This window comes from Sceloporus undulatus, chromosome 4 (assembly GCF_019175285.1).
Source record: "Sceloporus undulatus isolate JIND9_A2432 ecotype Alabama chromosome 4, SceUnd_v1.1, whole genome shotgun sequence".
NCBI lineage: Eukaryota > Metazoa > Chordata > Lepidosauria > Squamata > Phrynosomatidae > Sceloporus > Sceloporus undulatus.
Window position 1 is genome coordinate 110,060,893 of NC_056525.1, and position 23,140 is coordinate 110,084,032.

The 23,140-nt window shown below is 41.7% G+C and overlaps 1 protein-coding gene across 7 annotated transcripts in view; it reads left to right on the top strand.

The window, feature by feature from the left end:
• The window catches only part of BCAR3 (BCAR3 adaptor protein, NSP family member), a 133,229-nt gene extending 110,823 nt beyond the window's left edge, over window positions 1-22,406 (top strand). For all 7 annotated transcript variants that reach the window (XM_042465164.1, XM_042465165.1, XM_042465166.1 and 4 more), the window contains 8 exons: window positions 2,075-2,517; window positions 4,968-5,068; window positions 8,099-8,718; window positions 13,695-13,810; window positions 15,214-15,385; window positions 16,027-16,138; window positions 19,198-19,410; window positions 21,433-22,406. In XM_042465164.1, coding sequence (XP_042321098.1) covers window positions 2,075-2,517; window positions 4,968-5,068; window positions 8,099-8,718; window positions 13,695-13,810; window positions 15,214-15,385; window positions 16,027-16,138; window positions 19,198-19,410; window positions 21,433-21,611 — 1,956 coding nt within the window. In that variant the 3' untranslated portion in view covers window positions 21,612-22,406. The remainder of the gene's footprint in view (window positions 1-2,074; window positions 2,518-4,967; window positions 5,069-8,098; window positions 8,719-13,694; window positions 13,811-15,213; window positions 15,386-16,026; window positions 16,139-19,197; window positions 19,411-21,432) is intronic.
• Window positions 22,407-23,140: the final 734 nt, after the last annotated feature.

The following is a 23,140-nucleotide window of genomic DNA, read 5'->3' on the forward strand; positions in this document are numbered from 1 at the left end:
CTGAGGCTTCTATAGACAATTGCCCCCCAAAGGCCCCGGCGGCAATCGGTGGCAGGACCGGGCTGGGGCCGGTCCCAAGGCCTTGCCGGGCCGCATCCGGCCCACGGGCCACAGGTTGCCTACCCCTGCCTTAGAGGGATCAACTCACAGTGACAGTGGTGGGTAGCATAGAGGGACACTGTGTAAACAGTTGCCTGGCATACTCCAGAGGGCTCCAAATTTTTTTTTTTAAGATCTGGAACAAAAGGAGAGTTTTTTTAAAACTGTATTAAGGGTGGTATAACATGGGTTTGGTGCTAAACTGCCCATATGTCATCAGTGCAGTTGCATAAGAACCAGAGATTGGGCCCTGTGTCATCTGGACTAAACACTATAATAGGAGTTTATCACACTCCTTACCTTCCACCATGCTCCCGTCGCCCCAGTGTCACCAATCTGTGACAGGAGCCTCCTGGTGGGATCGCAGATGGCACTTTTAAAGGGGAACGCTTCCGTTTTCATCATGGGAGCGTTCTCGTAATTGTTAGGAAAAGGGCTCTTTTTTAATAATGGATTAAATCGTTATAAAAAGGGCCCTTTTCCTAACAATTACGAGAATGCTCCCATGATGAAAACGGGAGTGTTCCCTTTTAAAAGCACTATCTGCGATCCCACCAGGAGGCTCCCATCGCAGATCGGTGACGCTGGGGCAACGGGAGCATGGCGGAAGGTAAGGATTGTGATAAACTATGAAGACGGGGGAGGACATGTTATTTGGTCTGTTAGGACATGGTCCTAGTTAGGCCCTGACATGTGGCATAGGAGTTTTGCCAGAGAACAAGTACTATGATACAGTATAAGCTTTATTGTTCCATAGCATTCCATGTTCCATCAAAGCTTTGCGTATTTCTAACACTAGTCTGCTCAAATCTCTTTGGATTCTGATTGCTTTCTTTGCATTCACAAATTAGAGTGTGTTGTACCTTGAAAAACTCCAAAAGAATTTGCTGCTTGTTCTGTAGCAGCAAATGAAACCTAAGATTTCAGTGAAGAGCCCTGCAGATTAAATGGGTGGTGTGAGCTCTTGCAAGCAACAGCCTCCATCATTAGTTGTGTTGTGATTGAAAACACAGCAGGTGTCCATATCTGAGTTGAAATAAAGTGAATCTGGTACATCTTGAAGGTTAGAGGGACTTCCTTTTTCTGATTATTGAAGCTCATCAGAGTTGAGCACAATACCTGACCAAATGACAAGCAACTGTTTGGAGTATGAGAGCAAACTATAATTCTGATTGAGTATAAACAGCAACATACCTGAGGTCACAGCTCCCCCTTCAGAGTCTTATGTGCTCTAAAATCTTCCCCTTAATTAAAGTGCATGAGGAGCCCTTTGCTGATGGGGACTGTCAGGTGTGCATTTTTATTTGTTTCTTTATTTGTGACATTTATATCCTGGCTTTTCTTCAGTCAGAAGAAAAGCATGCATGCCTGTCCTTCCCAGTTTTATTCCCTCAGGAGCCCTGTGGGGTAGATCAGTCTAAGAAAGAATGGCTGGTTCAAGATGGTATGATCTCTTCATATTTTAGAGTACCCCTTGGATTCTATCTCTGTTTTTATGTCAGTCAGAATTTGGGCTGAAAAGTCACCTTAAACTTTTTACAAGAGCCAAACGCTGTAGCTAAAATTGCCTGTGTCAGGCACTGGAAACTGGACAATGCCAGAAGACAGAGAACATTGTTGAGTAAAACCTGACAGGTTATTAACATGGAAACGCAGAATTATTGGATATGACAAGCTCTGGAAGGGGGAAAGGAATATGGTTTAACTGACTTTGATGAATATGGGTAAAATATTATGTCATATGCTGAAATAAGAATTAAGTGGGAAACTGTTTTTAATGTTTTGGTGTCTCCTGTGCACCCTGTTTTTGGAAGATAAAAATGCTTGAGGAATTGGGGGCTTTCATTTTAGCCAAAAATTAAAAAACAACTTAGACCAAGAGCTTCAGTAAAATAAAGTAACTGGTATCCAATAATTGGTTCAGTTTCTTTCTTTCTTCCCTTCTTTCTTTGTTTCATTTTTTCTTTCTTTTAAGATTGCTGAAAGCCTCATTCAGAGAGATGGAGATTTCTTGATTCGGGACTCTCTCTCAAGCCCTGGGAATTTTGTCCTTACCTGTCAGTGGAAAAACATCTCTCAGCATTTCAAGATCAATAAAACCATATTGAGGCTCAATGAAGCTTACTGCCGTGTTCAGTACTGCTTTGAAGACGAAAGTTTTGATAGCATCCCTGGCCTGATTCGGTGCTATGTAGGAAACCGCCGGCCAATATCAAAGCAGAGTGGAGCAATAATATTTCAGCCCATCAACAGGACTGTTCCATTGCGGTGTCTGGAGGAGAAATATGGCGTTACCCCGGGCCTGCAAAGAGAAGGCAGCATTCCTGAAGGACAAGTAGAAACTCCAAAAAGGCTCAGTCTCAATATGTGCAACCGTCAGGCAAGGGAGCAGAATTCAATTCGAGGAAACCTTTTAAGGTACTGCAACTTTCTCCCATAAGAGAGCTCAAGACACAATTGTACCTCAAAACAACTGTATCCCCAGTGAGATTTTCATTATCTTTGCTGAAGGGTGTATGGGTGTGTGTGTTATTTCATAAAAGTTGCAAATGAGAAGATTAAATACCTTCCTGCCAATACTGTCTCAGCACCCCTACACTTGATAGACTGCTTTAAAACGTTTTAAAAGGTGCTTGGATTGCCTGCTTCGTGCTGCAGTTCAGTAGTGTCACTTGGATTGGCATCACTGGTGTGGTAATTCATGATGTCACGTTCCCATTGATCTCCTCCCATACCACACCATACAGAATCCTTAATTATTTTTTCTACTAATGTTACTTATAAATCATAATTGCTGTATATCACTCAATCGAATGGAAATAGTGGTGACATAAACAACTAGCAATATTAAAATTATACCTTTAAATTACAATATCATATGCACAGCCTAAATGTGTTTACATATATATATATATTTGTGTGATTAAAGGTAAAATTTGGTAAGATGTGATGTTTTTAAAGAAAATTTGAAATGATTTTTTTAAAAAAAATTATATTAAAATTTCATGTTTTGAAAATCTGGGGCCTCTTCTTTCTACTCCAGCTAAGCCTTGCCCCATTCACATTCAGCATTTTAAAGAGACTTAGGTGATTGCCACAGCCTGTTTCTGCCAAAAGGCAGATGTTTGGGATGCAGTGGTGTCACACCCTTTAGGGTGCCACCTGGTGTGGTCCACACACCATGCATTCCCTTATGATGACCCTGCTGCAATCTGCCTTCAAGGGGCAGACAGGGATAGGGACTCCTGGGATTTGACAAGAGTGCCACAACCTCTTCATGATGCCAACCTTTGGTTTTGGTTCCTTAGGTTTTGTACAGAACTAAAAGGCCTCACCTGTGGCCTAGTTATGTGGCAATAAGAGGTTTTGGCTGCATGTTGGTATTTTTGGTGACATCTTTTCCTTTTGACCTCATCTGCCCCTGGATTGTGGCTCCCTAGAATGTCTCTGAAATTGAATTCTACCCTTGGGCTGAAAGAGGTTCCTCACCTTTGTCATAACAGTTTTCCTGTTTTTGTGAATATAGCCATCCAAGAAAGAATACTTGTCATGGATCAGGGCTTTTTCAAAGCTGAGGCTTACTTCTTTTCTATAGTTATATAGTTCACTTTTGCATTTGAATGTGTAAGAGTGGGAATGACTTCTTCTCAGAGGAGTCCAGTTTGCCCCAACTATGTTCCTGTCCGAGAGATCTCTGTGTGCCACTGAGGGTGGGTTAGTCCCTTTGCTTCCTTGCCCTGTGAATTAAATGAATGATCTGTCTTACCCAACACAGGACCAGCTCATTGCTTTGAAAGTGGAAAGGCTCAAGCAAGGATTCTTTCTGCCTCTTCTGTGGTTTGGTGCTTTGAGCTCATACATCAGAGGGGGATGTCTTTTGGTGACCTAGACTGGCAGGAAAGGTGGGGTGGCCTACCTGAAGGCAGTTCATGCAGTGCTTGAGCTTAGGAGACAATCTTCTTGGACCTTTATGTTATCTGATTCCTGCTGAGCTGGTGGCTGCAATATCTCACCCTCACCCATTGGCCAACATTGCAGTACAGCAGAGAGCTCCTCTGGCCATTTACTACAGTACCAATGAGCCCAGTGCATATGGTATCTATGTCTTGACAAACAAAACTGAAAATATAAGATGAGTAAAACATTTTAGTTTCCATTTCAGCAACTGATGGTGAAAGTTTTCCAGTTCTATTTATTAATCACACACTCTTTCTTTCTTTCTTTCTTTCTTCCTTGGCTTGTTACAGCCTGGGTAAGAAAATTTGGACCTGACTCAGCCAAAGCTATCTATCCACAAGGAAAAAAGAGTGAGGCAGTGAATTAAGATGGCAAATGCTGGCAGTGTGTTGAGACAACTGAGATGTGTTGTTGAATGCCAGAGCTGTGGGTGGTGTGTAGCCTGTCCTGCACACTCTATGCAAGTTTGAGATCCTTAGGTCTGGTAGAGGGTAGTATCCAATCTCTTTTATTTCAGTGTGCAACCAGACTTATTACAAAGACCAGAAAGTCCCAGATTTTGTTCCTGTTCTTATTTATTTTATTTTGGAGACTCATACACATTTTGTTTATTGACAAAAAAAATTCTGTCCACTCCCCAGGCTGGTTGGTTTTAACCCAGTATGAAATCTGGGACTTTTCAATCAGTCTGGACACACCATTATTCAACAAAATGTTCTGGGTTGGTACTACAAGAGGTACTTTTTCCCCTCCTGCAGGAAACTCCCCTCTTTCTTGTCCCCTACAACAACACTATGTAGTCCTTATTAGTTGTAACACAGCTGATGGAGGAGACAGGGAAGTATTTGGAAACATAAACCTGATTTCTGGAAAGGAATATTATTGTGCCATTTTTCTTTTTCTCCTTTCAGAAACAAAGAAAAAAGTGGGAGTCACCCAGCATGCTTGGACCATGTGCAGGAGAAAAGATTTCCTCTGAAGACTCACCAGTCAGAAAGCTACCTGCCAATAGGTATGTTTAGCCTGAGTCTTGGTAAGTGTGGAGTGGAGATGAATGGAACTGGATTGGCTGACTACCCTACACTTGACGATGTCTTTAGCAGCTTAAATACAGTGGACACTCACTCCACTCACTGGGATAAAGGACACATGAAAGGGAAAAATTTGAATAAAAACTCCACTATATTTTTAATCTGAGATAACACCTGTCTAGGAATCGCTAAGTCGTCCAGCGCAACTCTGTGGTTAACTTACTCCAGAAGTTGACCATAAAATTGTGCTGGATGCTCAGAGACTGTTCTCTCTAGGAATCTCTAGGTCCCCCTGTGCACCTTCTGGCAAATGTCAGCCATAGAGTCATGTTGGTGGACCTAAAGATTCTTAGAGATAACAATTAAATTTATGAATAATCAAAGCTGCATATGTGGAGAACCGACCATGTTTGTCTTTGTGTGATGGATCTGCAATCTTGGACATTTTTCCTTCTCTTAATTTTGTGACAATTGATTTTGTTGGTCATTTGTTCTTTGTGTTTCTAGAAATGTGAACATAGGTAGAATTTATAAGTATGATCACAGGTAATACTATGTGACTGATGCTGTTACAATAGCTATAGAGATTTAAAAATAAAAAGGACTAACAGTTTGAGGTTTGACAAATGTAGGCAGTAAAGGTCTCAGCCCTTACATAAATTAATGTGCAGATGTATTCAGATGTCCCTTTTGACTTTTTTTAAAAAATTCTATGTTTTTTTGTGTTACAACCTGGAACTGAAAAATATTTAATTGATATTGTTACCATTTGATGTACACAAGCTACTCAGTGCAAAATAGTTTTGTAGTGTCACAAACATTAAGTAAAGAAAAATAAACTGGCACTGTATTTGATATGCCTGATGGCCCTGCCAGGGCTTATGTTTGTGAAGCGAAACAGTAACAGTTGCAGAATAAATTGTCCAGTCCCAGGCAATATGAGAAGGATCTATTGTAATGTCCTACTTATGGGTTTCCTAGGGAAATCTGTTTGGTTAGAGTGGTAACAAGATGCTGGGTTAGATGGGACTTTGCTTTGGTCAAGCATGGCCCTTGTTATGTTCTTTTCATTTTGAGGAACCAAAAAAGAGGCAGAAGAGTGTTGTCTGGACTTGGCAGGAGAGAGATGATGAGCTTTGTCCCCTCCTCCTCCCCAGTTAAAGTTTCCCATCAAGAAGATCTATCACATCCGGGAGAGCTTTGCTCCTTCAGCTATTGGGCCTTAAATGCCTTTTAGACATTTTCCTATCTTCTGGAAGCAATTAACATTCTGACTGATGACGAGTGAGCCATGCAGCTCCTGGAGTTCATGCTTGTCATAACTCCTTGTGTACTCAACATCCCCTTTTCAGGAAATGTTCTTTCCATACAAAATGTGGGACTCTTCCTATGAGTCACAATCTCTTGTTCCTGCTTCTAACTGTCAGCTTCTGTTACATACTGGCTCCTGTTCAAAGCCCTGGAGATTTTCCACCTCTGACTGTAGAGCCTATAATATAATCACAGTTGCCACAAACTGCTTTACATAGCAGAAGGGGAAACATTTGGGTGGAGTTTCTCAGTGAGTCAGGGTGGGCTTCCAGATGATGTGGGAATGCAGCTCTCAGCATTCCTCACCATTGGATTTTCTGGCTGGGGCTGCTGGGACTTGCAGTCCAACAATATCTTCAAAGCCAGATGAATCCCAACTCTTCTGTGAATGATATATTTTAGGTATGTACCATTGGAAGTGATCTGAAAGATTTCACCTCAAGAAAGAGTAGCAGTCCCAGGCTGCACTTATACTGCAGAAATAAAGCAGTTTGATACCACATTAACTGCATTGGCTTAATGCTGTGGAATTCTGGGATTTGTAGTTCTGTGAAATATTTGCACTTCTCTGTCAGAGAGCTCTGATGCTACAACAAACTACAAATCCTAGGATTCCATAAGATGGAGCCATGACCATTAAAGTGGTTTCAGATTGCATTAATTCTACAGTGTGGCAGCAGACCCAGAAAATGTGCAGGGCCTCCGTGTGAATTCATGGGTTTGTACTCTCACAGTGTTCAGATTACTCTGCTCCTTAGAATGCCTTTTTAAAACTGTTTTAAATTAATGTTTTGATTGTCTTCTTTGCTGAATGGTTTTTATATTGGTATTTTATATTCCTTTTGCTATTTTTTAAAACATGTGTTTGAAAGTGTTCCTTATTCAGAGAAAGGCAGGATATAAATTATAGAAATAAATGAATTATAGAAATAGAGAAAGACAGACCATATTACTGTACTACACTCTTATAAGTGCTGCTATTCCACTTTTTCTGCTCTGGCTGCCTCCTGAGGTTTGTAGTTCAGTGAGACCTAAATGCCCCTCCATAAACTACAAATCCTGGAATGTAACAGGAGGCAGCCAGAGCAGTTAAAGTAGAATAGTATTGCTGTAAGAGTATAGTGCAGTAATCTAGAGAGTTTGGAAAAGGTACTCTTTGGATTACAAAGTGGCCAATGGCCATGCAGGCTGGGGATCCTGGGAACTAGAATCCAACATAAATGAAAAGATTGGGAAAGGCTGATTTAGACTGTTGCTTTGACTGCATTTTACTTGCACGTGCACACACAGAAACATGGAAAACCTGAAAATCTGCCAGTTAAGGGTGTGAGTTCTTTCATAAGATTACTTCAGTTTTCTCTAGAAAACTGAGATAGTGAATTACTTCCTGATAACTTTTGTGTAAGAGGTATAATGAGGTGAGCAATCCCTGTGGGCTCCCAGAATTTCATCCTCTGCTTGTGGAACAGTTGGGATGAGACAGAAGGTCTGCCACAGTTTGTGGCTAATTGTTATCAAACCATGTGGCTCCAGGCTGGTTAGTGTGTCCTCTCAACAATGGCGGATTTGGGAAACCCTCCTTCTTTCCTGACTCTCTCTGTCTGTTTTAGTTGCCCTTGATATTTGGCCAACATTAAATGGTAATTTGCCATTTGATATCTGTTAACACTGTCACATTTCTTTCTCACATTGACCTCCAGGTTCAAGGCATCTCTCTCAGGGAACTGAAGTGGAAACGAGCCCTTGCCCAAAGTCTCCAGCCTTCAGGACAGGCAGCGAACCAGCTCTGAGCCCCCTGATGTTTCGGAGATTTGCTTCTGAGTTGCATATCAACGATGTTCTCAGGGGTTCTGACAGCCAGCTCTACCCGAGACCTCCACCTAAACCCAGTAAAGTGCCCTTTGTGAGGCCATCCCACGGTTCGGAAGTGCTCTATTGTGAACTGAATGCAGCTCTTCCCACAGACTGTAAGGTTTCAAAGCAAACTTTATGTCAGAAGAACAGCTTTGTAGACTATCTGACTATTAAGGAGAATGGGACACATTCTGAAACAAACTACTTAATCCTGGACAACAGAGATTCTTTCCTGAGCTCTGTGGATACACTAACAGCCCAGACAGAAATAAGCAAAGAGAGTAGTGTCTTTGTCGCACCTGTTCTTGAGATGGTCTCCAGTTTCCGGCCAAATGATTTTGAGTCAAAACTTCTTGCCCTGGAAAACAAACCCTTGGAGACAGCAATGTTAAAAAGAGTGAAGGAGTTTTTCACTAACAACAGTGCAAAGGTCATCGCTCTACATATACTTAGGGTGGACTGCAAGGTAAACTTTTCTGTTTCTTTGTCTTGTGTATGAATGAGCCTAACGAGAACTGTTATTTGAAAAGAGATGTCCATGTGGCATCACATCAGTGGTTCCTATAGCCTTATGTTTTGTCTCATGCAGCAGTGAAAATCAGGCATCTCTGTCTAAGCATGTTTGCCACAGGCCTTGGATATATATATATTTAATTCAACATACACTGTCCGAGATCTTCCATCAAACATGTAACCATGATATTGTGGCTACATATTATCTCCTTCTCCAACCCTTGAAACCTACCTTAAAAGCCAGAGGTGTCTGGAGCAATGGAAGCTTGCACTGCAGAGAGCTGCAAGATAACATGCATGAAAGACACTGTGAGGAGCAAATTCACTGTGTCACTCGCTGGTGAGCAGGGTCTAGTTACATCAACCTTCAGTGTCAGGCTCACCAGTAGCCCAGACTTCCATCACTCTGAATGGCTGACTGACTTTTAATGTGGGTTTCAGGATCATTTGTGGTAATGACAGTAGAGCCATGATCACAAAGAAGAATATGAAGCAGTTACACTCTCCTAACTTACAATGTAGTAACTGACTAACAGGGTGCCAGGATTAGCGCAACTTTTCTGACTTAGAAACACACGCACAAAATATAGATAGTGTGTGTGGTGTCTGTATTACTTATAAACTTCAAACAATATTCAAAATCAGAAGCAAAACCAGCAGAAAATTAGCAGTTTTGGGGGAGAATACAATTCATTTCTACCTTTCATCGGCAGCCATATCTAAGGAGGGCATTCCAGAGAGAGGCTACCACTTTAGAGAAGGTTCTGCCTCCAGTTGGCAATGGTTTAACTGATAGGGTTTCCAGGGTCAGACCTCTGATGATTTAAGTGAATAGACAGGTTGATATAGCAGAAAATGGGTCTCCAGGTATCTTGGTTCCTCATTCTTTCATACTTTCAAGACCCAAATTAGCACCTTGAGTTGCACCTGGGAATTTACCAGAAGCCAGTGAAATATGGAAAATCAGCTATTCTTGATACATCCTGAAATACAACCCGAGTATAACTGCCAGTGTGGATATCCTGTAAGGATATTTCAAATGTGCTGGACACCACAAGCCAGCCATCAGCCATGATGATAAGTCTAAATGTGGACTTGCTAGTCTAAATGTAGTAGTAGGATCAGTTGAAAGATTTTATAGACTAAAGTCTACTTCCTCAGATGCATTTGGATCAGTGTATGTGTGTTTATCTGGCAGCTGCTGCACAAACTTTTAGTAAATTGTCATAACAAGTCCCTCTGTTAATGTTTATTTCATTTTTTTATGGTGCCTGGTGCTAGTGAAGCTTGTACCTGGAAGCACCTACAGTTATCTGGCTAAGATACAGGGACATCTTCCCACTCTGACATCTTGCATAAAAAGCAAGTTTTTCCTGATGCAGCACCTTTCCTAACTGCCTTTTCTATGAAATTGACCTATTAGAGTGTCTTTCTGATTACCTCCCCAAGTGTCAAATGCCATTTCCTCAACCTGGCTTCTCAATGATCACTCCCTGTTGCTGTCACCAATTGAATGACACCCCTTGGAATGCCTCCCCCTAAATTATTACAGGTTTGTTAGCATCATCAGCCCTCCTGGAGGATGGTGTAAATCCAGCAGGCATCAGCTGTGGCCCATTGTACCAGGAGGGAGGGAAAAGATCATTCAAGCAGTCCTCCTCCTCCTCACTGGAGCACTCTGAGAGCTTAATCTATATTTATGTCCATTGTAAACTAGACCCTAAGGAAATGTCTGCTTCCTGGCATCACATGTCACACAGTTACAGGAGGGTCTCCATATGAGATCAGCTAAGCACAATAAGTCCTAAGTACGATAAAAGGCACCAGCTCCCATCTGATTTTGGAAACTAGACAGGGTCAGCCCTGGTTAGTACTTGGATGGGAGACTGCCAACAAATACCAAGTACTGTATACTATATTTCAGAGAAACAAACTAGCTAAACCATCTCTGAGTATCCCTTGGCTAAGAATACCTTATGAAGTTCCTGGGTTTGCCACAAATCATCTTGTGGAGCATGCAAACACACACAAGCCCAATAGCCCACTGGGCCCATTATTAATGACAGGTGGGGGTAGAATAGCGATAGGGTAGAGATCCCTAAAAAGGTTGGTTCCAGGGACTTACTTGGCTAGTGCTCATAATTTCACTGTCATTATGATGCTTAGGACTTTACAAGCAGAAGGTATAAACTTGCCAGCTGTCTCTTACTTTTTTCTTGACCCCACAAAAGGTCTAATACCCTGGCAGACCCATAATGATTGAATGGTTTCCAGGACTGTCAGCCATCTGGAATAGCTGAGATGGTACCTGCTGCTCCAATCTGCTCCAAAGAGTCAGAGGACTCTCCAGAACATCATGAGAAGTTGTGCATCAGGAAGAGGGAGCTGGCTAATATGGCTGTCCTTCCACCTTCTTCCAGTAGCAGCTTCCACTGGATCCTTGTCCTCTTCCTCCACGTACAGGATCCTTTCTCTCTTCAGTTTGGATCCAACTCATGCATTACTGTCAGCAAACCCCCCTCATTTTTCCAGTTAGTTTCAATTAACATGTGGGAAGATGGAGAATGAGTTGGAGCCTATTAAGAGTGTGTCTGCATTGCACAGCTATAGCCATTTGAGAGCATTTTAGCTATCGTGGCTCCATCTTACAGAATCCTGAGATTTGTAGTTTTGAGAGGTATTTCAAATTCTGTGCAAGATATCCCTAGTGCTAGAGCCTTCTAACACAGAATTCTCATTTATTTTGCCAAATCCCAGAAAAATCAAGGGCAGCTTGTTAGTATTAACTGCAAAGGTGTGCTTGACACAGTTTCTTAATACTGCCTTTCAATTCAGTCAGTTCTTCATTTTCCTCATAGCTAACCATTTCATCGTGATTTCTGGCTAAACCCGAATCTCTGCTCTTTAAGGAATGGAAATGGTTTACTTTGTACTGAAGAAATGCTGGTGGACTCATTTGTATATTTAGTTGTGTTGTTTTCTGCTATGAGATGTAAAACCAACCCTATAAAATGGATAGGTTTTGTTTTCTTCAGTAATTAACCTTTCTATTTGAACTTTGGAAGCCCATGGGATGATTTCTAATCATTCTGATATCTCTTCTGCCTCCCTCTTCCCCATTTTGTAATTAAATTAGGTAAACATTAGGTAACCATTTTAGTTATTTACATTCTACTTTCAATGATGAAACTAATAATATTTTCTAGTGATCTTCCATTTGGGCACTAATCAAATCCAGATCTGCTTAGCTATAGTAGCTCTGTTACATTATATGCCTTTGTGAAAATACTGTTTTTAACAGTGTGGGTTCCCTTTGAAGTATGAACCTTCTCTCCACACTTTTAGTTACCGTATTTTATCTAATCCATTTCCTACTCACCTGTCTTCCTGAGGCAACTTAAATTATAACATACAGTATTAAAATTCAGTATTACATTATAAAATCACTTTCAATGTTAAAGTAAACCAGTTAAAATAAAATAATAGTTGCAAATTTGTTGTTGTGTGCCTTCATGTCATTTTCTGACTTATGGCAATCCTAAGGGGAACCTTATCATGGGCTTTTCTTGGTCAGATTTGTTCAGAGAAGATCTGCCATTGCCTTCCCCTGAGGCTGAGAGAGTGTGACTTGCCCAAGATCACCCAATGAGTTTCATGGCCAAGCTGGGAATTGAACCCTGATCTCCAGAGTCATAGTCCAACACTCAAACCAGTACACAATCTAACACAATACCTATGCTTAGTTTTCAAAATGTTAAAATTTGTTTGTAAAAGATTATGTTTTATTAAAATAGGAAGGGAATCACAAGGTAAATGTTCAACTCTAGAGAGCGTTATGAAAGGAAACCTGAGCTATCCCTAAGAAAACAAGGAGAAGGAATAGCAAGGAAGATGAGGAGGTGGGAATACCAACCAAGGGCCCTTTCACATTACACAATTATAGCCCTCTATTCCACTGTCATGGTGAAACTTGGGATTTGCAGTTTAGAGGAGGGCCATTTAGAATTCTCATCCAGAGAGCTTTAGTGCCTCACCAAACTACAAAGCCCAGGATTGCACAGGATGCTGCCATGGCAGCTAAAGTGGAATCACAGCACTATGGTTGTGTAGGGCCCCAGATGAAAAGCTTTCTGACCCGCTCTTGCTTCTTTCAAAGGAATATTACGATTTAGTAATGCAGACCTGGTGGAAACCTGTGACTCTCCAGATGTTGTTGGACTACAGTTCCCACTGGCTTTGATAGACCAGGCCAATAGTCACGTGGGCTAATGGTTTTAATCCATTTATTAGTCCTAATTAGAGTAGACTCATTTAATCAGTGGGAACCTGGTAACAGTTCCACTGGTTTTGACCAGCCTGGCCAATAGTCACGTGGGTAATGACCTTAATCCATTTATTAGTCCCAATTAGAGTAGATTCATTTAATCACTGGAAACTCGATTAGATTAATTTAATCAGGGGGAATCCAACCTTTGTGTAACTTCCATTGGTCTACTATATTTGGGAGTTTAGCACTTGGATTTAGGTCAAAAGACATAGAACTACTCAGGATGCAGTGACTGGCTGAAATGTTGGTAACTACTGTGAATAACATTGGAGGCCTGTGAAATTTTGGAATGGCATAGTTATAAATCTTTTCTTTTTGAATGCCAGATAGCAGCTGTGCTGGTATTTTTCAGTTGTTTGAATGTTTTTAAACTATTTTAAGGTGATTTTATTGAGTGTACCCCTTCCTGAGATCTGCTGAATACAGGGCATGTTATAAATACTTGTTACATTTCTGCATGCATATGCACCAATATAATAGAAAGCAAGCAGTGGGAGCATTTAGGGTTTACTGCGTGCTGATTTTAACATAAATCTTAGTTAATGTTCAGGCTGTCTCATTTTCATCCTGACCCATTCTGTTTGCACTCTTGCACTTAACAGGTTGCTAGGATACTAGAGGTCTCTGAAGAGATGACAAGGATCATGGGAGTAAAATCAGGCCTGCAACTTATTACACTGCCGTACGGACACCAACTGCGCCTTGACATAATTGAAAGGTAAATGTTGTTATAGAGATTGAACCTTTTTCCTCTCTTTGCACACTTAAGTTAAACTATCAAGCTCCCAGGAAGAATCACTGAGATTTCTTTCAGTTCTCCTTGCAAAATTACTTCCACCAAATCATTCCTTTCATTCACTATTTCTGTCTGTATCTGTTAAGAGATTACCTATTACTAGATTGCTCCATAATAGATTAATAAACCTATTATAAGATTAAGGATAAATAAGAAGTAATTGTCTAGCACAGTGTAATGATTTGAGTGTTGGAATAGGACTTCATGAGACCAAGGCTCAAATCCCCACTCACATTTCAAAACCCACTAGGTGATCTTGGGCAAGCCATATTCTCAGGTAGGGTGGCCATAAATCAGAGTCAACTAGAAGACACATAACAACAAGTAGTAATATTATTGGGGAGAAAGGAAAATACGCCTACCACCATGAACTCACTGGAGGAAAGGTGAATTATGGATCTGTGCCCTCTTAAGGACACCAAAACCCCCTTTTTTTGCCATTTACAGAAAAATACTGGCCTTCACTGAAACCCACAGGACTCTCCCCTTCCCCCTGCTAACCTCCACCCATGAGTTGCACAGAGCAGTTCAGAGCTTTTGGCCAACTTTGTGGTTGTCATAGTTTCCTCAAAGCATTGGAGGAAAACCTGGTCTTTCTTTTGCCAGGAGCAATGACCCACTCCTGCCCTGGACTAACGTGACAGCCATCTTCAAACTATTTTGCCAGTCTTGGCAACTTTACTGCCAGCATGAAGGCTGCCCATTTCTTTCCTCTCAGGCTCCTTCCAAATGAACGAAAATTCTTTTGTTGGCTTGTCAGGCCTGGATTCACGTGTTGCGCTTTCTCCTTCTTTCTCCACAGAGTGGGCAGCAGTGATGGAGGCATTGCCAAAATTATTGTCTGGCATCCAAAGTATTCCTCATTAATTCTTTGTTTTTCAACTGCTTGCTTAGATAGCTGTTCCTTCCCCAGGTTGGGAAGTCAGGCTTATTTCTCTATATTGAAATTAAGAAATAATATTTATGTGTTGAGAGCCAGTGTGGTGCAGTGACTTGAGCATTGGACAACCACTCTGGAGGACAGAGTTCAAGTTCCTGCTCGGGCACGGAAACCCACTGGGTGGGTTATCTCTTACCTCATTGTGAGCCCTCTGAACATGAAGAATTTGCCTTACATGTAAAAGGTTGTTTCACATATCACTCTGCAGGATGTTTAGGATCTTTTCCTTGGACAGAGGCTTAAAAGGGTAAGAAGAGTGTGATAAAATCTACCCAGTGACATCACTTTAGTTCAGCAAAAATATTTTTGTTCTTTTTATCACTTAACCCCCATGGCTTGTCTTGATAACTTGTCCTGAATGTCTCTGATTTACTTCCCTCCTTAGACATAATACTATGGCAATTGGAATAGCGGTGGATATTCTTGGCTGTACGGGAAACTTAGAAGAGCGTGTTGCAACATTAAATAGGATTATCCAGGTTGCTGTGGAACTAAAGGAATCTGTGGGGGATCTCTATGCATTCTCAGCTGTAATGAAAGCTCTGGAAATGCCTCAGGTAAAAGGAAATGCCCTATCCTGGGATATGAATGAATAAATAATAATATTCAGTATGATTTCTAAAATGAACAAAATATTAAAATGGAACAAATAGTTCTGTATTTTCTACAAAAATTATTTTAAAAACTTTTCTATTTAGATGAAAATTCTAGTAGGGTTTACATGAAGCCTTTAAAACATACAAATTAAGAATGTAAAAATAAAATGTATTTAGTGCCACAGAGTGAAATAAAGTCTTGTGTGTCCCTGAAAAAAACATTTTGTACATGGAGGAGAATGAGCGGGAAAAAGCTTCCCTTGGTCATAGGATGACAGTGAATGACAATGAGTGTAAGTAAAGTGGCTTCCACTGGTTCTGAATAGTAAGAGTGGAACAGCTAACATGCAGAAATCTGCAGGGCTGGCTTAAGTACACAACAAGCCTCACCTAGCTAGCTTAATTGAGTGAACAATGTGGGGAAAAAGCAGAGCAATAGCCACTGAAGATACCTGGTGGGGAAAATTCTTGCCCTCCAGTGAAGTCATTGTACCCTGATTGCTATGTGGAAGTGATCCTAAGGTACGGCATGTTCAGCAAAGTTATTTTGTAGCTGTAAGCTGGTAGAGCTGCTTGACATTTTAGTTCTTCTTCCTCTGTAGGTCACAAGATTGGAGCAAACATGGACCATGTTGAGGCACTGCTACACTCAGACAGCCATTATGTATGAGAAGCAGCTGAAACCATTCTGCAAAGCCCTGCATGAAGGGAGAGGTGAGTGCACATTCAAAGGCAGACCGTTCTGTCTTATTTTTCATCTTCATCAAGGGAGTCTAACCAAGCCTTCAAGTCCCATCTATCAATTCATTAATGGAAAGTACAGAAGCAACTCGAGGTCTGTCAGTGGTAGAAGGGGGCAGGATCCATTAGCCCTGATAACCACATCCTGTTTTGCTCATGGCTTATTTTTGACATGTGGGAAAGAGACAGAAGAGAGTGATATTCCCCACTTCCCTTCCATGGGGCACTTGAAACCATTTGCTTTGGGGAGTGTGCACAATTAATACATGTGCAGTTGCCGAAATATACAGATTTGCTGCAAAATGACAGAGGCGAGGAGCCTTTTTTGGAATTCAGTGACTCGTTTTCATTGAATGACCATCCTCATTTTCTCTGTTCTCTAATGAGAACAGGACAGAGTAGTGAATTTCCCTTAGATTTGACTGAAAGAAATCTATGGCAAACTCATCTTTTCTCCACTAGCCAAAAGGAGAGGCCAGGTGTGTGTGTGTGTTGAAAGGGGGAGTCCTTTGATCCTCCAGAAATGTCTTTACCAATGAAAGCAGGGTGTGGCTGATGGGAATTGTTGGCAAAAAGTTCCACACCCAGTGCAAGATGTGCTTATGGAGAGTCACAACCAGTACGAACAGGTTGCTCACCTGTAACGTATTTCTTCGAGTGGTCATGTGCGAATACATACAAATGGGTTGTACTGCGCCTGCGCAGTGCTGTTCGGAAACTTCTGGAATTACTGGGCAAAGTTAACTTTGCAGCTTTCTGGCGGTAGCCCTGCCCATCCCTTATAAGTCCCTTGCCTTCTTGCTCTTTCCCCAGTTCTGAAATTTACGCCACATAAGCGACATGAGATGAGCCAATGTAGAGCGGGACACTGAGGGGAGGACGGGTGGGATTTGCATGTATTCACAGATGACCACTCGAAGAAATACTGTTACAGGTGAGCAGCTGGTCCTCCTTCTTTGTGGTCTCTGCGAATCATACAAATGGGTTAGACTGACAAGCTTAGGTCAGTGGTGGAGGGAGTGTCATGACACCAAAGTTAGGTTCAAATAAAGCTGTGTTTATTAAACCACACAATAAAGAACTTTGAACCAAAACTGCATTTGATGTGATCAGTACTTGAATAAGTAGTACTTTAACATGTTCAAATCATAAGGCACATTTGCAACACATTTGGTCATGAAAGATCTATGTAAACCATGTCAAACTTTGTAAACCATGCCAATCCTGACAATAAAGACATTCATTATCGAGTTTGTAAACAAATGGAAATACAGTGCAAAATTAATGTAAATCTGAAACCAACACTGCCCTCCCAAAAGCTGCGTCCTGTTTGGCCCTGGTGTCCAGCCTATAGTATTTGATGAAAGTCAAGGGCTGGGATCAAACAGCAGCTTTAAAGACATCCTCCAAGGGGACCCCAATCAAAAAAGTGGAGGATGTCACTACCGCCCTAGTTGCGTGGGACAGAACGCTGGCCGGGAGAGGTCTGCCCGACAGTTCATAGCAGAGGTGGATGGTACCAGCTACCCATTTGGAAAGCCTCTGTGCAGTCACAGGCAGTCCCTTTTTCGGTTCTGAATAGCACTAGAACAGTCTCTCGAAATGGCTCGAACCCACAGTTCTGTCCAAATAGAAGGCCAAAGCCCTCCGAACATCCAAGGTGTGCAAAAGGCGTTCAGTGTTGGTGGTCGAGGTCATGGCCAGGGTCAGTAAAACAATGTCCTGACACACATGAAAAAACGACACCACCTTAGGCAGGAAGGTAATGTCAGTACAGCCAATGTAGCAGGCGGAGAGGAAACCAAAGGCGACACCGGTGTCTGACGGGTCTGGAGAGATTCGGGCTGAACTGGTACTGACGAGTCCTGTCTGGGTACCAAAGAGGCAGCATGGTCCTTAGAGGATGACCGAGCGCCATCAGGAGTCTTGGTTTGGGCTTTCTTGGAGTGAGAAGAGCCATGAGGAGAACCTTCTCCCGAATCCAAAGGCCTCTTCTTCACAGAGCCATGAGAAGAACCTTCTCCTGAATCCAAGGGCCTCTGCCTCTTTTTCGAGGAGGATTTTGAGCTTGAATCCGCAAGGGAGCTTGTATCCTTATCATGGGCCGAATCCTTTTTGGAGCTCGAGTCCTTATGCATATTCTTGTCCTTTTTGGAGGACTTGGACTTGGCTTGGCATGCTCCTTTGGACCCAACGTCCCTTTCCAGGACATACATGACGGTGGCTCTTGGCTCAGTGGAGGAGCTCTGGGCCACAGAAATAGCAGCTGTTGGTACCAACTCCAAGGCAGCAGGTGCAGAAGCGGAGCAGGAGTCTGACAGAGGCAAGAGAGCTGTTGATATAAGGCAGCCCTCAGGCAAGTTGCGATTTTTCCTTGCCTGGCGAGTCAGAGACTTGCAGAGGGCACAAGTCTTGGGGTTGTGAGCCTCGCCGAGGCAGAGAAGGCAAGACGAGTGGGGATCCTGTCCGGGGAGCTTACCACCACAGACGTCACACTTCTTGAATGGAGCTGGAGACATCATAAGCCGAATCAAATTCCAAATTGAAGTTGTAAGAATGTACGGATTGGTCAACAACACACGGGGGGGGGGGGGGTCAGATCAAGAATGGTCAAGCAAGCTGAGGTTGAGATTTTTGAGAGACAAACAAGCGGATTCCAACAGCAAAGTTCCTAAGCAGCTAACGCGGCGGAAAAAAGGAGTTGGGGAAAGAGTGGGAAGGCAAGGGACTTATAAGGGATGAGCGGAGCTACCGCCAAAAAGTTGCCAAGTTAACTTTGCCCAGAGATTCCAGAAGTTTTAGAGCAGCACTGTGCTGGCGCAGTACAACCCATTTGTATGATTCGCAGAAACCACAAAAAAGACAGGTAGTTTCTCCATGCCAAGTGGCAGTAGTGTTATAGCATTGTTTTCCAAGCAAAACATCCTTGGGATCCTGCTTTTATGAGGCCTGGGGAGGTTCACTCCACTAGAACAGTTTAGGTTGCAAAAATGCAGAAGGGGCTAATGGGTTTTCATTTCTCTTCTTTCCAGAGGTCACATGTGTCCCCCAAAATGTTGTCACTGTTCCCCTGCTGATGCCACTGGTCACTTTGCTGGAACGCCAGGCAGTTGTATTTGATGGGATGGATGTGTGGGAGAACACTGACCAAAGCTGTGAAATCATGCTGAAGCACCTGGCAACAGCTCGCTTGATAGCGCAGAATGCCAGTCTTTATAGCGCAAATGCGGAAAGGATACTCACAGGTAGGAAGAAAATGACCAGTTGAGCACCAGTGCTACTGCAAAGACTTTTGTGTATTTAATTCCACAGATAAGGGAGTTAGTTGGGAATTATGTCTAGGGGTGTTGAAACTTAGCCATCGAAAACAAGAGACGGCTTCTCTTTTGTTTCTGAAGGCTTGGTTTTCGTGATTGTGTTAAAGGATGGATGTTCATGAAACGTACATCTGCAGGGCAGCTTTGGCTGTGCTTTTGTCTTTTCGACCTGACTGCATTGTAAGCAGGAATTAGAAAAGTCTTGAAAATCAGTCAAGCTTTTATCTCCAGGATTGAGCAAATATTATGCGTTGAACCACATTTAATATAGGTTTCTAATTTCTATAAAAATAGAAACTTATATTAAATGGTAGGTTCAACGTATAATACTTGCTCAATCTTGGAGATAAGTCTTCAAGATAACAAAAATAGTCTGTGATTTTCTTGCTTCACTCCTGTGGTTTGTGGGTCATGACCTCATTTGTTCATTCATATGGCCCCTTGAGGGTGGGGAGGCTCTCCATTCCAGACTCCATTATCAAAGTGACTAATTTCCAATATGAGAAGCATCCCTGGAGATGCAAATGGATCGTTGTCTGAGTCACTGTGGCCCCTGCTGCAGCCATGCTCACCGTTGGGGCCATTTTGACATGAATGTGGAAAGAAAACAGCTGCTGCAGTCTGGGAACGGCCCAAGTGAAACATTACATGTCAGAGAGCTCAGCTTCTATAGGCAATTTGTACAGAGAGAAATGACCATATTTCTGGTCTTCTATTGCAACCGCAGAGCTGAGTGTTTCTTTAGAGATGCTTGTCTCAAAAGGCTCTATGGGAAAGAGGCTGTTTTATACAGTAACACCACAGAGGTAACCTAGGAGGCTATACCAGGTGACACCCTAATGGGGTGTGTGTATGACACCACTGCTCCCAAAACATCTGCCTTTGGGCAGAAATCGGCTGTAGTGTTTATAGAATAATAGAATCGTAAAGTTGGAAAAGACCACAAGGGCCATCCAGTCCAATCCCCTGCCATGCAGAAAATCTCAATCAGAACATCCCCGACAGATGGCCATCCAGCCTCTGTTTAAAGACCTCCAAGGAAGGAGACTCTATCACCCTCCGAGGGAGTGCATTCCATTGTCGAACAGCCCTTACTGTCAGGAAGTTCCTCCTAATGTTGAGGTGGAATCTCTTTTCCTGCAGCTTGAATCCATTGCTCCGTGTCTTGTTCTCTGGAGCAGCAGAAAACAAGCTTGCTCCCTCCTCAATATGACATCCCTTCAAGTATTTAAACAGGGCTATCATATCACCGCTTAACCTTCTCTTCTCCAGGCTCACCTGAGTTCCTTTAAAACACTGAAGAGATAGGGCAAATGGGACGAGGTTCAGTGGGAGGATTAAATTAAATTTAAAAAATTAAATCAAGAAAAACCTTTTTTAAAATTCTTTTAAAAGGTTTTCTTTTTTTTAAAAAAATCACATCTTACCAAATTTTCAGTTTAACCAGATGAAACTGTGTATGGGTAAAATACATTTAGGCTGTGTGTGTGATATTGTAATTTAAAGGTATACAGTGGTCCCTCCGTATCCACAGGCTCCTCATCCACAGGTTCAACCATCCACAGTTTTAAAATATTTTTTAAAATATAAATTCCAAAATGCAAACCTTGATTTTGCCATTTTATATAAGGGGCATCATTTTACTAAGCCATTGTATATAATGGGATTTTGTGCATCCATGGATTTTGGTATCTATGGTTGGTCCTAGAAACAAACCCCAGTGGATAACATAGGCCCACTGTAATTTTAATTTTGCTAATTGTTTATGTCACAACTATTACCGTTACATTCAGTTATATACAGAAATTGCAATTTATGAGTAATATTAGTACAAGAATACTAAGGATTCTGGAGATCGATGGAAGGGGGTGACACTATGAGTTACTGCACTGGGTGATGCCAATCCTGGTGATACCATTAATATTTATATTTTCCCCATTTCCTCCTCAGATTTTCAGCCGGATGATGAGATGAATGAGATCTTCAAAACAGAATTTCAGATGAGATTGCTCTGGGGCAGCAAAGGAGCACAGGTTAACCAAAGTGAAAGATACGAGAAATTCAACCAGATTTTAACTGCACTCTCCCGAAAATTAGAACCCCATCTAACAAAGCAGAATGAGTCATGAAATGTCTGGTGGACTCTCCAATACAGACAATTCAATTATTGAAGGGAAAACACATTGTAAATAAGGCTATGCAAATATCTGCAAAAAACCTACTTTTTCAAGACAGGAAGAGGCAGTTTTGACTCACCTTCTGAGCAAAATATGTTTTTCAGGACTGGTTTGGTGCCTACTGTTCACCTGCTGTTACATTTGGTGTGCTAATTTTTACAAACTTGGAAATAGCAATGCAAGGACTTAGCACAACCAGGTCCAAACAAGGGCAGAGCTTTGTAGCTTATGATTGTTTTCAATCTGAATATGCAGACATTTTCCTGTCCTTTCAAAGCAAGGTTTGAATGGGGAGCATATTAACACTGCCAAAAGTTTTTAGAAAACCCCCACAATCCCTCCCAGGATGTTTGTTTTTAAAAAAAAAAAATCATAGCCATACTATAAATTTCTGACATCCACAGAGCTTTCAGTGTACGTAAATTGTAGCAGATACTTTTATTTATAAGTTGTCTATTAAGAATAACTACTGATTTTAAAAGGATTCATTATTTATTTTCTATTGATGCTGCCTTTCATGATTTTGGGGTCCCTGAAGAAGCTGATCACTATGACAAGTATTCAAGCCAGTGGTTATGTTAGGGTGTTTTTAGTCTTCCATCTGATAATCGTATTAATACACCGTAATGTAAATATGAGTAAACCTTAAAGTATCAGCTGAGCAGAAGTTATCAGTTGTATGATAGCCCTTAAATTGATACAGAAACTGTATATATTCTTTGTGAATTAAAGCATTTCTTTGAAGTATTTTATTTCATTGTGATTTGGTGAAACAAAAAAGGATAAAATTATTCTGAGACCCAAGATGTTCATGACTGTATTGCTCATCTCTGTTCCTTTTCTCTCCCCACCAATATCCCTATCTGTGCTGTGGATCAGATGTGAACCCTTGGCTTTATGCCTTCAATACATCTGTCTAGTTTGCTCAGTGTGGTGCCTATTGATAAAAGCTATTGCTTTCCATTTTGTTGTTGTTGTTAACTGCCCTTGAGTCAATTTCAACCCATGACAACTGTGGATGAGACATCTCCAAGACTCTCTTTCCTCCACTGCTCTGCTTAGTTCCTGTACCTTCATATTCGTGATCTCCTTAATAGAGCCTATCCATCTAGCATGTGGTCTTCCCTTCTTTCTGCTTCCTTCCACCTTTCCTAGCAATATTGTTTTTTCCAGTGAGCCGTGCTTTCTTGTAATCTGTCTGAAGTGCAACCGCTCAGTTTTGTCATCTTGGCTTCCAGGGACATTTCTGGCTTGATCGGCTGTAGGACCATTTTTTTTTCTTTTTGGCTGTCCACAGGATCCTCAGTATTCTTCTCCAGCAACATATCGCAAATGGATTTATTCTCTTCCTATCTTCTTCCTTAACTGTCCATCTGTCACATCCATACATAGTAATAGGGAAAACAACGGCTTGTACGATTCTAACATTTGTGTTCAGTGGTATTTCTTTGCATATCTATATCTCTATCTATATATCTTTG